This window comes from Durio zibethinus, chromosome 18, assembly GCF_047325235.1.
Source record: "Durio zibethinus cultivar Kanyao isolate XHJ-2024 chromosome 18, ASM4732523v1, whole genome shotgun sequence".
Taxonomy (NCBI): domain Eukaryota; kingdom Viridiplantae; phylum Streptophyta; class Magnoliopsida; order Malvales; family Malvaceae; genus Durio; species Durio zibethinus.
The window spans coordinates 2,798,091-2,811,907 of NC_143179.1; the positions used below are offsets into that span (position 1 = coordinate 2,798,091).

Below are 13,817 nucleotides of genomic sequence, written 5' to 3' on the forward strand. Positions count from 1 at the left end.
TAAAAAAAAAAAAAAAAAAAATTATATCACATTTTTTTATTTTTTATTAGTTCACTGTAGGTTGATTGTGTCTAAAAGCTGAGTCATCGTATCGTTTGGTCTTCCAAGAATTATCTTGATAAAATTATTATTCTATATACTATTAGTAGACTTTACAATTAAATTAGATAATTGTTATGTGTTCATTTAATAATTTAGTTATTTATTAAATTTTGTAAATATATTGGTAATATAATTTTTTACGAGAAGTATCTATTTATATCAATGTAAGTTTACATATTATTTAATTTTTAAATCAAAATGATTAAATGTAAGTATTATAAATTTATTTTAATAAAAAAGAACTATTACTTATATTGATGTAAGTAATTCTTTTTATTTTGTATGTTATCATTTAAACTTATATTTATACAAATATAAACAAAATTTATTAACATTTAATAATCATTTATCTTTCTTAGTTTTCCCTTGAAGTAAAATAAATCCGTCTCCTTCCTTGCATCTCTCTCTTTCCGCCAAGGTTAACGAGAACAAATGAAATACGGTAGGGTTACTTTCTTTTGTATAATTCAAGATCAAGTGATTCAAATAAGAAATTTTGTCTTTGAGGCTTATAATCTTCAAACGTCTCTCAGTTTGATGTGGAAAAACAGTTTTCTTATCGACGAGTGGCTCTAATTGGCAATTGCTATTGCAAGGCAGCGGGAAAAGTCTTCTCTTACTTTTCCACGATGGTAACATTTGGAATAATCCATCAAGACCGCAACGTTCCTGTACACTTTTCAAACATCTAGTACTTCAACATTTCCAGTAAAATGAAAAAGTAATTTTCATTGTCTTGACCATTTATGAGAGTTATGGCCCTTTGGCTTTTAAGGTTTCCATCTATAAATAAAGGGGAATACAAGCTTTCCTCTCTGCACAACGAACACTTAGACTTCATTGAGGAAAAAAAAAATGGCTGAGGGGGCGAGAGCTGCGGTAATGATCATGATGATGGCAATGGCTGCAGCAACCCTTGTATCGGTTGCATCTGCCATTCAAGGAACTGCTACGTTCTATACTCCTCCATATGTCCGTAAGTATATATCCCCAGTCTCTTTGCCTGCATAATTAAAGATATCGTAGTGACCTTTGTTTAGTGCCCATTCAAAAATTTGCATTCAACCAGTAGCAGATGCTATAATAATATTGCAAAATTTGTTAAGCATTGTTTGCATTGGCAGCTTCTTCATGCAATGGATTTCAAAACGATGGAGTTATGATCGCGGCAGCGAGTGATGCTATATGGAACAACAGGGCAGCATGCAATAAAAGGTACAGTGTGAGGTGCACCGGAGCCACCAACCTTGGCGTGCCACAGCCTTGCCGGGGTGGCTCCATTGTCGTAACAGTTGTGGATTACTGTCCTCCAGGGTGCCAGGGAACCATTGACCTTTCTCAAGAGGCTTTTGCCATGATTGCTGACCCTAATGCAGGCAAAATCCAAATCGAGTACAATGAGTAAGTGGGAGAAATTTAGTTAAAATTTCTTAAATTGATCTAAATTTTAATCCATTAATATACAGAAGTAAAAAAAATAAGTTTTTTTTCTTTTTTTTTTTTTATAAAATTGCAGGGTATAAATGGGGACATGAAGACAATGGAACTCCAAGCGACAGGCTGATGATAATTATATCTAAATAAACAGCCGATTTGTAATCTCTGTTGCCTAGCAAATACTCAAATAAGAATATCCAGGAGAATTATTCTGTTCTCGTAATTTAAAGTTAATTCAGACTAGTTAAAGCTAATCTCTTGAACATTAATTTCAACCTAAGATTGAAACATGGTATATACTGGTGATCCTCTAGACACAGTTAATTTATGTGAACCTCTGAATTGGAAAGGACTAGCCAATAAAATTAATCAAAACTATTATATAATTAAAAAAGAAGAGTAAAAACTATAATTATAAATAATAAAATAAAATTTCATATACATAAAAAGAATCAAATCAATAACCAACAATTTAATAGACAATTAAACAAAATTCACATACACAAAATAAAACTTAAATATGTGATAATGGGACATTTAATATTTTTTGTATTATAATATCCATCGCTATATCCATTTGCTATAAGAGGATTTAATTGGAATCCTCTCGTTTAGCAATCGCAAAAGCAGGCGCAAAAGTCTTTTTTGACGGCTATGTAACTTGTACCTAGTCGATTAAGCGTCGGACTTAGGTGCACACCAATTCAGTGGAAATTAATTAACAAATAAGTAAATATGTAATGACTTGATAAAGTACTTTGCTTGGCATGAAAAGACCTTTCTCGAGCTGCTTTTGCTAAGATTGTAAACCTTGATTCAGGCAAAATCAGAATTAATTACAGTCGGTATGCACCAAGAATGCTCTCTTTTTTTTCTTTCTTGTATAAAATGTGTTAACGGTGAACGTGTGAAACATTATGACTTCGCGAATGCTTTTTAGTCTTCTGATTTGCAGGGTTTTCAGCGCAAAGGGATAGGCTGATCTGATTAAAGCTATATTTAAATAGCCAACATTCTCTATCAATTAATTAATAAAGTATTATATTTTTAATTATAATAATTTAAATTTAAATTTTGATAATCTCAAATATTAAAAAAAAAAACTATATCTAAATTTTGATTAAAGCTATATTTTTTCTCTGGAATAAAAAATTAAGAATAAAAAATAATCGGGATGTATTTTGTTAAGACAAGTTCATGGTATAGGTTGGTGTTGAGCGGTCCAACAAGTTCAAAAACTTGAAATCACAAGATCGGACATTGGTTAGAAGCAAAGATTGGAGATTTCTCTAGTGTTTGTACTCCAACAATCAAGTCAATGCTCGGAAAGAGAGAGAAAGAGAAAAATCTTAAAAAGAGAAAAAAGGAACTGAATACACCTACTTGGGATGAGTAGGGCTATTTATACCTATAGGATGAAAGTACTAGCCTAGGTGGTCCAAGCTTTGAAAGTCGGGTTTAAGATTGATAATGCTAACTCGACCTGGCAAGTGGAAGTCTAATTGAAAGATGACAAGTCAACATACCCATGTGCTTTTAGTTGAAATGTTGAAATAAACGAATTGATACGGATCCCTAGATTTTAGGTCGGCTTGTCACTTCAGCTCAGGCTGGAATGAATAAAGTACTCTCGCTTTGTTGATGAGTCACATTTTAAAAGAAAAAGTCTATTATGCCTTTATAACCATAAAATCTTTAAAAGTTTATCCTTTTATCAAATAGTCTGAGGTGTCAGATGATTGAAAGGTCGATTTGGCTGATCTATTGACATCAGAGTCGAGCTAAGCATTGAGCATGGATTTTTTAAGATTATAACGCTTTTGTAGTGTAGTGACAAGGAGATAGTCTTCATGGTAGGTCCAATGTGGTTTTTACCAATTTATTTGCTTAAGTGGCCGTGGTATTCTAACTTGAAGCTTCATTTTGTGTTGCATGTACAATATCATCGATGTGGCACTCGAAATAATTTTTTGAGTAAGTTGGTTGTTGATTTATCTAAATCAGCATTTATTAAAGAAAGAGAAATTTAAGTGGGATTTAAAATTTTGGATAGTTTTTTGAATTTTAACAGAAAAGCTGAATGGTTATCCTTAATTCATACAATGAGACGTGGCTTAATTAGGACCACTTATCCGATTTGGGCTTTGCCTATGTAAAGCATGCTTGAGACCTTTATTTCTTCACACTTTTAGCATTTTCATTACCTTTCTACTCTTGTGTCAATCTATTTTTTCACTAATCATGCAAAGCTTTTTCATTTTTCTTTGTTCAATCTTTTCATTACCTTTGATTTCCTTGGTATGTCTCTTAACTTTTAATATGTCTTCTAGTTCAGAATTATTTAACTTTATGGTAAAAGCCAAGAAAGGTCAGCTTGGCCCAGATAAGGTAGAGGTAAGGAAAGGTTAGATGATGATGTCCATTTTATTATTGCAAGAAGAGACTATAGTCGACCTAACTCATGATTGAATCCAATGTTTGTAAAAGGCAAAAAATAGCTTGGAAAGAATGCACGAGCTTAACCTGAGAGGATTCTCCACGATATGAATTAACTTTTGGCAACAATAGATTTTGACCTCTAAAATCCTCTTATCCAAACCAATATGGTTAGTTTGGCTCTTTCTTCTAACCTTTTCTTACTTGCTTCAACCATTTCCTCCTTAATTCCTCCCCTAAATACTTTTTCTAGCCAAACCCCATTGTTGTTAAACTTTTAATAATTCTTTTTAGTGCCCAAACCATAATAGGTATGCTCTTAGACCTGATTATGGATTATCATCTGATTCTGAGTCTTTTATTTCTAAGTCATCATGGTCTTCCTTCAATGTCATGTAGGACCCTAGTTTTACACAGGTTTAAGAATTTTTTCAATCTCTAATGGCCAAATGAACTAGCGACAATGCTTTCAAAACTGAGTAGGTTTAGGGATCTAGGCAGGCTGATAGGTCTGACCAAGTTGAGAAGGGGTTAAAGGTGATGATGATGAAGCAAAAGGTTCTAACATCGTCGTTGATACGTTTAAACCTTTCTACACTCCCCATGTGTTAGGCACAAAGTAACTATGCTCAAGTCTAAAGATATGGTGATCGATTTAATAGAATATGATAATTTATACGTTTACTGGGACTTCATCTTGGTCTATCTTAGGTTTTCTTTTCATTTTTTATTGTTTAACTTCTATATGTTATAATTTAACAATCACTCAACTCGCCTCCAATTCTTTTAGGCATATAGTAGGTTTAATTATTCTTTGTAAAAAGTTAGATCTTCTTTTTATAAAACTCTTCAGGGAATTTGTTGCCATTAAAAAACATCCTTATGATAAGAGCTGGTATTATGTTACAGCTTGTTTCTCTAGAAGAATTTTTGTCAATTAGCCGAGCTCAATAAAAACTTGAAAATCGAGCTTATGTCTAGATGATCAAAAGTGTTTAGAAAATAAATAATTTATTAACCTTATTTGAAGATGCTAATACAGGACCTTTGACCAATGATGAGCTCGGGGCTTGAGATACAATAAATGATTTCTTTGAAAATGGGAAACTAGTGATAAATGTAAATGAACTTACCTCTCTTGGTGTCTTTAAGAAGGTTGGATATTAGATAATCTTCTTACCATAACTATTTTTTAGTTTAAATATCTTCTAACTCTCAAGTTAGTTTTTTCAATTAAAGATATGGCTAGTCAAAAGAAATCGAGTTTTGACATGACCATGTTTACTTAGCTTTTTAAGGGAAAAGAGAGAAAAAAGGATCTTTCTCAGCTCGATGGTCCATATCATAGCATTAAAATCATGAACCCACCTCTTTAGTATTTTTAGACCAATGGTAAAAGTCTTGTAGCAATGTAGAAACTAAAATAAAAAGTGGTCGTGTAAAAGCCTTAAAAGAAGCCAAGAATTCAATCTTTATCTTTTGATGCTACATTTGAGGTCTAACTTTTTTCGAGCAAATACTCTGTGACCTTGGAGTTCAATGTGAAAAAAGAGCTTTCATAAAAAGGGTAAGTTGCAGATTATTTTTTTTTTTTAAGTTCAAAAATTTTACAAAGCCTAAGTTCAACTTTTTTTTTGTCCTATAGATTATGATCAGCTTCTTTAATCTACCTTTTAAAATATAGGTCCGACCTTAGTGCATACTTATAAGACTTTTGTTTACCTCTACAAGGTTAAGAAGGATTTGAAAATATATACAAAAGATATTAACTCAGTTATAGAGAGCATCAAAAAGATCAAGATCTCCAACGTTGAGTATAAAAAGACAAACAATGAACTTGACAAGATGGTTGAGAGCTCATCCTATCAAATAAAAGAAATGTCCATCCACAAAGCCACAATTGAGTCTTTTCATCAGTGGCTCGATCTCAAACTGATTATAGCTCTAGCTAAAGCATAATGTATGAAAAATGAACTTCAAGCTTCCAAAAAAACTAAGCAATGAGCTGTGGAGAACTTCCTTCAATCCGTAACTTCTACAATATGTAGACAAACTTTGCTTGATAATAGGTGGTTGGCCTTTTTACTTAGTGTTGAAAGAGGTAAACTTCATATATGCCAGCCTCAATTTTTCTATGATCGACATCAACAACTTAAAAACCTAACAAGCTACTGTCGAGGAAGATGACCAAGCTAATGAGTAGCAGCAACTGGATAAAGGCAATATGGAGATTGATCAAGTTGCTATTATGGCTGGAGCTGACCAGAATGAAGGGTAAGCTATTGAAAATCTTGAAACTTAGATCGATGAGCCTAAGGTACCTACTATTGAAGCCTAGCTTGAGGATACAGTCTGACCTATCCCTTAAGCAAATTTTTAGGATTTATTTATGTTTATATATATTTTTTAAATCATGTAATTATTCATTATTATTAATGAAATTTAGTTTTTATTCTCCATTTACATCTTTGAGCTTGATGTTACTTGATTTAATATAACCATTTAGCTCAGTATGCAAGTATGATATTATTGTGGCTTTGTATGATCTTTTCTTAAATTTTAATTAAGGATTAGGTTAGTTTCATCTTTAAGTTAGGTAGAGAGTTTTGTAAGGATTTTCAATGGACATTCATGGATGAATTTATTCAACTTTGAACTTTATTTACCTTGGATATTGAATTTACAATCTTGCAGATAAGAAACTCATAAATTAGCTCAATCGTATAGCCTTTATTGATAGTAGATCTTAAATTATCCACATTTCACTTCCTCGAGTTGGGATTTTTATTCAATCTAAGTTGGGCAATTTCTTTAGCAATATATGATCATTCCCAATTTGGTGTCAATTTTTCTTTTCAATTATCAATACTTGAAACTTCAACTTTTCTAAGTACTAGGTTGCCTTTATGTCTCTCTTTCGATTGAACCTTCTTATTATAATAGCTTGAGACTTTCTGTTGATGTACAACTATTCTTGTCAAAGCTACATCATTTTGCTCTTAGGTTAGGTTTAGGTTGACTTTTAAAGCTTATTCATTTTCTTTGTCATTGCTTAATTCAACATAAAAGGTCGACAAGCCTATCTTAATTGGTACCACAATTTTTGTTCTAAAGGCTAAATAGGACCTTAGTGCTAGTTCTTAATGCCCATAATACTCCAAAAAGTTTTTCAGCCCATTTTCCCTTTGCATCATCCAATATCTTATCCAGAGCTTTGACTATAGTTTTGTTAGCTACCTAGGCTTGGCCATTAGATTGTGGATGAGCAACCAAGTTGAATCTCAAGTTAATACTGAGGTTGAAACATCATTCTTTCAACTTCAGGTTATCAAATTGGTTTTTGTTGTCTATTACTATAGATTGAGATAATCAACAAGTACAAATACGAATTTTCTTTGCCTAGGAAAAATGGTAAATGGTCTGATCAAATCCATCCCTCATTCTATGAAAGGCCATGAGCTTATTATTGAAATCAACTCAACTAAGGGCAAGTGTTGGACATGGGCAAATTTTTTATATTTATCACATCTTTGAACTTGGTCAGTTGCATCCTTCTTGATGGTCAGTCGGTAATGTTCTTGCCTTAACACTAGACCTAGCAATTTTAGACACAATGCAATTATATGATACAAAAACAATATGAAAAAAGTCGTATATATGTTTTTAAAAAAGGTGTTTTGTGTTTATTCATATCGACACAGATTTCAACATGACACAATTCACGTCTTATACATTTTGACACGTCTAAACACATATAAAACACAAAAATATGCGTTTAAAAAAATGTGTCATATGGATACATGTTTAACACGTGACATGACACAAAAACACTTTTAACACATTTTTATATTTATTTTAATTTAGTATAAATATATAAAAATTATTTTAATTTTTAATCTTTTAATTATGATAACTAATTAGCTATTCAACATACCATATGAAGATTATTTTAAATATTTAATTTTGACACTTATTTAATAATTATTATAAAATTATTTTTATATTAATAATATAAATAATAATATTATACTATACATCATTATTTTATTTTTTAATCTTTTGTAGCCATTATTTTGGATTCGGTATTAAAAATTAATATAGTTATATATACATTAATATATATATATATACATTGGTTGAACCCTCTTATTATAGTAGTTTAAGACTTTTTGCTGAACTATTCTTGTCAAAGCTGCATCATTTTACTCCTAGGTTAGGTCTAGGTTAACTCTTAAAACTTCTTCGTTTCTTTTGTCATTGCTTAGTTTAACACAGAAGCTCGACAAGCTTATCTCAATCGATACCACGATCTCTATTCTAAAGGCTAAATAGGACCTCGGTGCTAGTTCTTAATGCCCATAATACTCCAAGAAGTTCTTTAGCTCATTTTCCCTTAGCATCATCTAATCTCTTCTTCAGAGCTTTAAGTATAGTTTTGTTCGCTACCTAGGCCTGGCCATTAAATTGTGGGTTAGCAACCAAGTTGAATTTCAGGTTAATACTAAGGTTGAAACACCATTATTTCAACTTTGGATTATTAGATTACTTTTTGTTGTCTATTATTATAGATCGAGATAATCAATAGCTACAAGTACAAACTTTCTTTGCCTAAGGAACGTGGTGGATGGTTCGAGCAAATCCATCTCCCATTCCATGAAGGGCCATGAGTATATTATTAGAGTCAACTCAGCTGAGGGTAAGTGTTAGATATGGGCAAACTTTGAACATTTATCACATCTTCAAACCTAGTAAGTTGCATCCTTCCTAATGGCCAGCCGATAATGTTCTTGCCTTAACACTAGACCTAACAATTTTAGACACAATACGATAATACAATACGAAAATAATACGAAAAAAGTTGTTTATGTGTTTTAAAAAGAAGTGTTTTGTATTTATTTATGTTGACACAAATTTTGATACAATACAATTCATGTCTTATATGTGTTGACACGTCAAAACGCATGTAAAACATAAAAAATATATATTTAAATAAAATGTGTCACATGGATACACGTTTAACACGTGACACGATACAAAAACGCATTTACCACATTTTTATATTTATTTTAATTTAGTACAAATTATAACAATTATTTTAATTTTTAATTATGATACCTAATTAGTTATTCAATATACCATAAGAAGATTATTTTAAACATTTAATTATGATACTAATTTAATAATTATTATTAAATTATTTTTTATATTATTAATATAAATAAAATATAAATAATAATATTAGTACGATACATCATTATTTTATTCTTTAATCTTTAGCAGTTTATTATTTTGGATTTGGTATTAAAAATTAATATAGTTATGTATACATTTACGATTGTTACATTAGTAATGAGAATATTAAAATTTAAATATATATGTTAAATGTATATTAAATGTGTACCAATTTTTTTATACTTTTCAATATGTAAGTATTTTTGTATTAGTAATACATATATACATATATATATTACATATATATAAATCTTAACATATTAAATATATTAAAAAATAACCTCGACTACGCCTATGTTGTAAATTTTTTAATTTTTTAATTTAATAATAAATTAAAAATTTAAATTATTTTTAGTATTTGTTGACTTTTTATTTTTTATTTTTGAAAAATATAATCTTTTGAAAAAAAAAAAAAACTGATACTCTAATCGTGTCACGCAAATGCAATTATATAGGTGTTTATTTCTATTTTAAATAAGGAAGACTACTTTTTAAAAAATTGTATAGATTAAATTCAAATCCAATATTACACACATAACAATTTAGTCTACTAATATAGTATTTACTTATTATCAATATTGATCAATTATTAAATTCAAATTCATTTACCAATTAAATCAAAGGCCACCAATATCATCACCCATTTAACTTAATTTAAAAAAAAAAAAAGAACCAAAATTTTACTATGGTAGGTGAGGTATTATAGTAATTTAACCAATAATAGTATGAAGGTATTTTCATAATTATGGCAATAGGAGCATTTTAATAGCTTTGACCAATTATGATAAGAAGGTATTTCAGTACTTATAATAGGAGGAATATTATAATAATTTTAGTTGATTATAGAATGAGGGGCATTATAGTCACTTTGGACACATGTCATTCAATTGTCAACTAATTAGAAGGACATTATAGTCATTTTTAAAAGAATTAATTTCATATTGTTATATATATGTTAAATTTTAATATGTAATTATAAAGTAATTAAAGGGGTAGTTTCGTAATTATAGTAAGAGGATATTATAGTAAATTTGATCATTATAATATTAGAAGTATTTCTATAATTATGGTGGAATGGGTATTATAATAATTTTAAAAAATTATGGTAGAAGGGGGCATTTTCATAATTATGATAGTAAGGGCGACAATAATTTTGCCAACTTATGCTAAGAAGGTTATTATTATAATTTCAACTCATTTATGATAAAAAAAGATATTTTTGTAATTATGATAAAAAATATTATAATCATTTAAGATAAGTGTCAACTTTTAATCAAAGAACCATAGAAGGATTTTGATAATCTCAATGAGATTAGTAATTTAATATATAATTAATTTTATATTATGTTAAAATTTAATATTTGTAATTTAATAAAAATATTATATCAATTTTCAAATAGAACTCTACATGTCAAATTTCTATAAAACGATAATAAGACCATTTTAGTAATTTAATATATGATTAATTTATATTATATTAAAATTTAATACGTAAATTAAATAGGATATTGTGGTAATTTTTAAATAAAATAGTACATATTAACTTCTTATGAAACAATAATAAGGATATTTTTATAATTACGATAAAAAGCATTATAATTAATTTTAAACAATTTTGGTACGAAAGCATTTCGTAATTATGATAAAAAAGATATTATAGTAATTTTGCTCAATCATACTAGTAGAAATATTTTTATAATTATAATAAAAGGGATATTATAATAATTTTAGTTAATTATAAGATGAAAAATATTTTCGTAATTATGATATAATGGTATTATAGTAATTCGATAGTTATAAGAGGGATATTTTCATTATTTAAGGCATAACAAGCATTATAGTGATTTGACATTTATAAGATGAGTGATTTTATCATTTAAGAAAAAAAGGGTATTATAGTAGTTTACTATTCAAAAGAAGGGTATTTCTATCATTAGCACAGGAGGGCTATTTGTGGTCTTTTCGGACAAATTTCAAGCAATTAAATAAACTGGAAGGGCAAAACGAATATTTCATGAGAGATTACAATCTATATACAGTATAGACATGCATAATCGCGAGGTAAAATTTTAGCATGTCAATTCCTTCCTTGTATACAGAAGAAATAAAGTTATGGCATCTGCAAATTTGTCTGAGCCTATACATCGCTTCTCGTTGCCTCCGTTGTCATCTTCCTTGAATAAAAAAATCTCTCATTCGGTTACCGACCCTTCAAATCCAAAGCCTTCATATCAGAAACCCGAGAATAAGATTGTGTTAAAGATCCGTCTAAAACATCATCCCATTGGCTCCCTCGTGGTTGAAAGTGAACCAACAACAATATCCAAAGAATCTACTAGCTGTTTGCCTGTGAATGATCAGACTAATCAACCTGATGATCAGAATAGTATTCAACCGAGGAAAGCAGCAAAGAAGGGAGAAAAGAAGCGACTTTTATCGGTTACGCTTTCGAAAGCAGAGGTTGAAGAGGACATAGCAGCGATCGAAGCCTTGGCAGGTGTGAAGCGGTTGAGAAGACCCAAGAAGCGAGAGCAATCCTTGAAGGTTGATCAGAAAAAGATTGATCGTTTGTTTCCAGGGTTAGATTACATAGATGAGTTAGGGTTGTATTAATTGCGATATCATATATATGTATCTAACCAGTTTTGTGATAGATTGATTCTGATTGTTATGCAATTAATTTCTAGACAACTTTAAGGAATTAATATATATTGTTTGTTGTTTTATAACATCTGTTTAGGCTATACAAGCTATTTATAAAACGTATTTTCAATTAACGGTAGATGGTCTCATGGTAGGATCGTAGTTAATCACTACAAATTTAAGCATGCAATATATAAATGAAGTTCATCTGATACTGTCATGAAATCCACCAAAAACATCAGTTCTATCAAGTTGAAACCATTGACAACGCTAAAACATTTTATCATTGTGTTACTAGTAACCGAATACAACAGATGGCAAGTTTGTTGTCAATCTTTAGTGAAGTTCTTCATTTAGAAATAAAGAAAAAAATTGAAGCAGAAGAAGCAACAATAATTAAAAATAGGAATATTAGCTGATAAGCCAACATTTAATGAACATAAGCAATGAGATACATTATCTGGAAGGGAGAAACATGTTCTATCACTCTAATTGTGAAGCAGGACAAAGCACAAAACTTCCAATTTGTCTCCTTTTATAGGTGAGTGGTCATTTTATATCTTCTAATTGCAAAACATTCATATTCTTCAAGAAACAAAAAACAATTCTGAAGGAGGTTTAGCAGCAATATTGCCAACGGGGAAAGAAAAGAAGAAATGGAAGAAAAGGACCCTTGTTTGCCTCACCCCTCTGACAAGCTCCCCTTTTTTTTCTTGATTAATAAGGAATTTATTGAATGGTAAAAACTCAAAAAGTACAAAAGAAAAAAAAACACTACCATATTGGATTTGCATTATTGTTTTTTTCCTCTAATGCAAAAGAAATATGACCTTTTTATCTATGGCCCATAAACCCACAACAAAGAAGAAATGTTGCATTTTGCTTACTATACCATGAATTGATATCCAATTATCAACAACTTTTCTCCTCTACACATTCGTCAAAATTATGCAACTAATACAATAAACGGAAGTGAAACATAAAGCAAAGAAGTTAAATTTAGACAAGAAGGGAAACCTGCTAACTATAAAATAGACCGAATCTGGCTTTGACCGTATGGCAGTTTTAGTAAATCCAAGCATATCCGAAGGCCAAGGCTTATCCCCAAAGAAACTGCTAGTGTAAAATACTGATCCCCTGCTTTAAGCCCTGCTTGTGCAGCATTCCCACTCCCATCAACGGCCTATAACCAATTCAAAATCCACAGTGAATAAATATCCATGATCATGACCCGTATCAATGTTGGAAGGAGCACCGAATCTGCAACTTACAGTAATAACTACACCACCTCCTTTCTTCTGAGCTAATGTCAAGCCTAGGGGCCTGTCAACCTCAACCTCTATAGTTTTTGAAGCACCAACAGTTCTTGCAGTGATCTCAATTCCTCTTCTTGCATGGCAGGAACTGAAGGTGCCCTTTCTTTCATCTAGGAAGAAACGTGAGACACCCCTTTTGGCCTCTTGAAGAGACAGGCCTTGGAATGTGGTTTCTTTACGTGCATGGACAAAAATGAGAGGTTTCTGTCAATGGGATATGGAAGTAAAAGCATTTTGAAAGGATCTGATGGCACACGCATTTCATTCATACCTGGGAAGTGAAAGGTGTGAATGCCTTGGGAGATGGGGTTGGGATAGCTTTGATGCAGTGGTTCCTGCTGGTGAAGGCGGCAGAGCAAGAAGAGGTACCTGCAACCACAGCTGATGACATGATTTGAACTTGATATAAGAACAAGTGGCAGGGGAACAGAGTCGTTGGAAATTGGAAATGAAATAAAAGGAAATTAAAGAAAGAGTTTGAGTCGAGTGAAGTGGCGTGGCTGCTTTGGTGCTGTGAAAGATGTGTCGATAGGAGTGAATTACCAGATAACCTTTCAGTGGCAGTGGAAGGCAGTTACATGCTGAGAGCCACACGCCCCAGCCAGGCCACTGCCTCAATTCCACAAATCACTAGTAGTCTTCTCTCTTCTC

General features: G+C 30.9%; 1 protein-coding gene and 1 pseudogene across 2 annotated transcripts; one reads left to right on the forward strand and one right to left on the reverse strand.

The window, feature by feature from the left end:
• The first annotated feature begins 899 nt into the window (after positions 1-899).
• LOC111300255 (EG45-like domain containing protein) lies at positions 900-1,773 on the forward strand. The gene is made up of 3 exons (XM_022895889.2): positions 900-1,078; positions 1,227-1,503; positions 1,619-1,773. The coding sequence occupies exons 1-3, from the start codon at positions 958-960 to the stop codon at positions 1,623-1,625; spliced, it is 405 nt and encodes a 134-aa protein (XP_022751624.1). The 5' UTR covers positions 900-957; the 3' UTR covers positions 1,626-1,773.
• A 9,398-nt stretch (positions 1,774-11,171) lies between these two features.
• LOC111300191 (uncharacterized) lies at positions 11,172-13,630 on the reverse strand (annotated as a pseudogene). Its single transcript, XR_016329973.1, has 3 exons — positions 13,438-13,630; positions 13,122-13,339; positions 11,172-13,033 (listed from the first exon to the last, which is right to left on the reverse strand). The product of XR_016329973.1 is annotated as an uncharacterized LOC111300191 (transcript).
• Positions 13,631-13,817: the final 187 nt, after the last annotated feature.

Excerpts from the sequence above, each read along its gene's own strand:
- LOC111300255 (XM_022895889.2), top strand. The coding sequence starts at position 958 with ATGGCTGAGGGGGCGAGAGCTGCGGTAATGATCATGATGATGGCAATG. Across the intron at positions 1,079-1,226 it reads CTATACTCCTCCATATGTCC|CTTCTTCATGCAATGGATTT; the intron begins GTAAGTATATAT and ends TTGCATTGGCAG.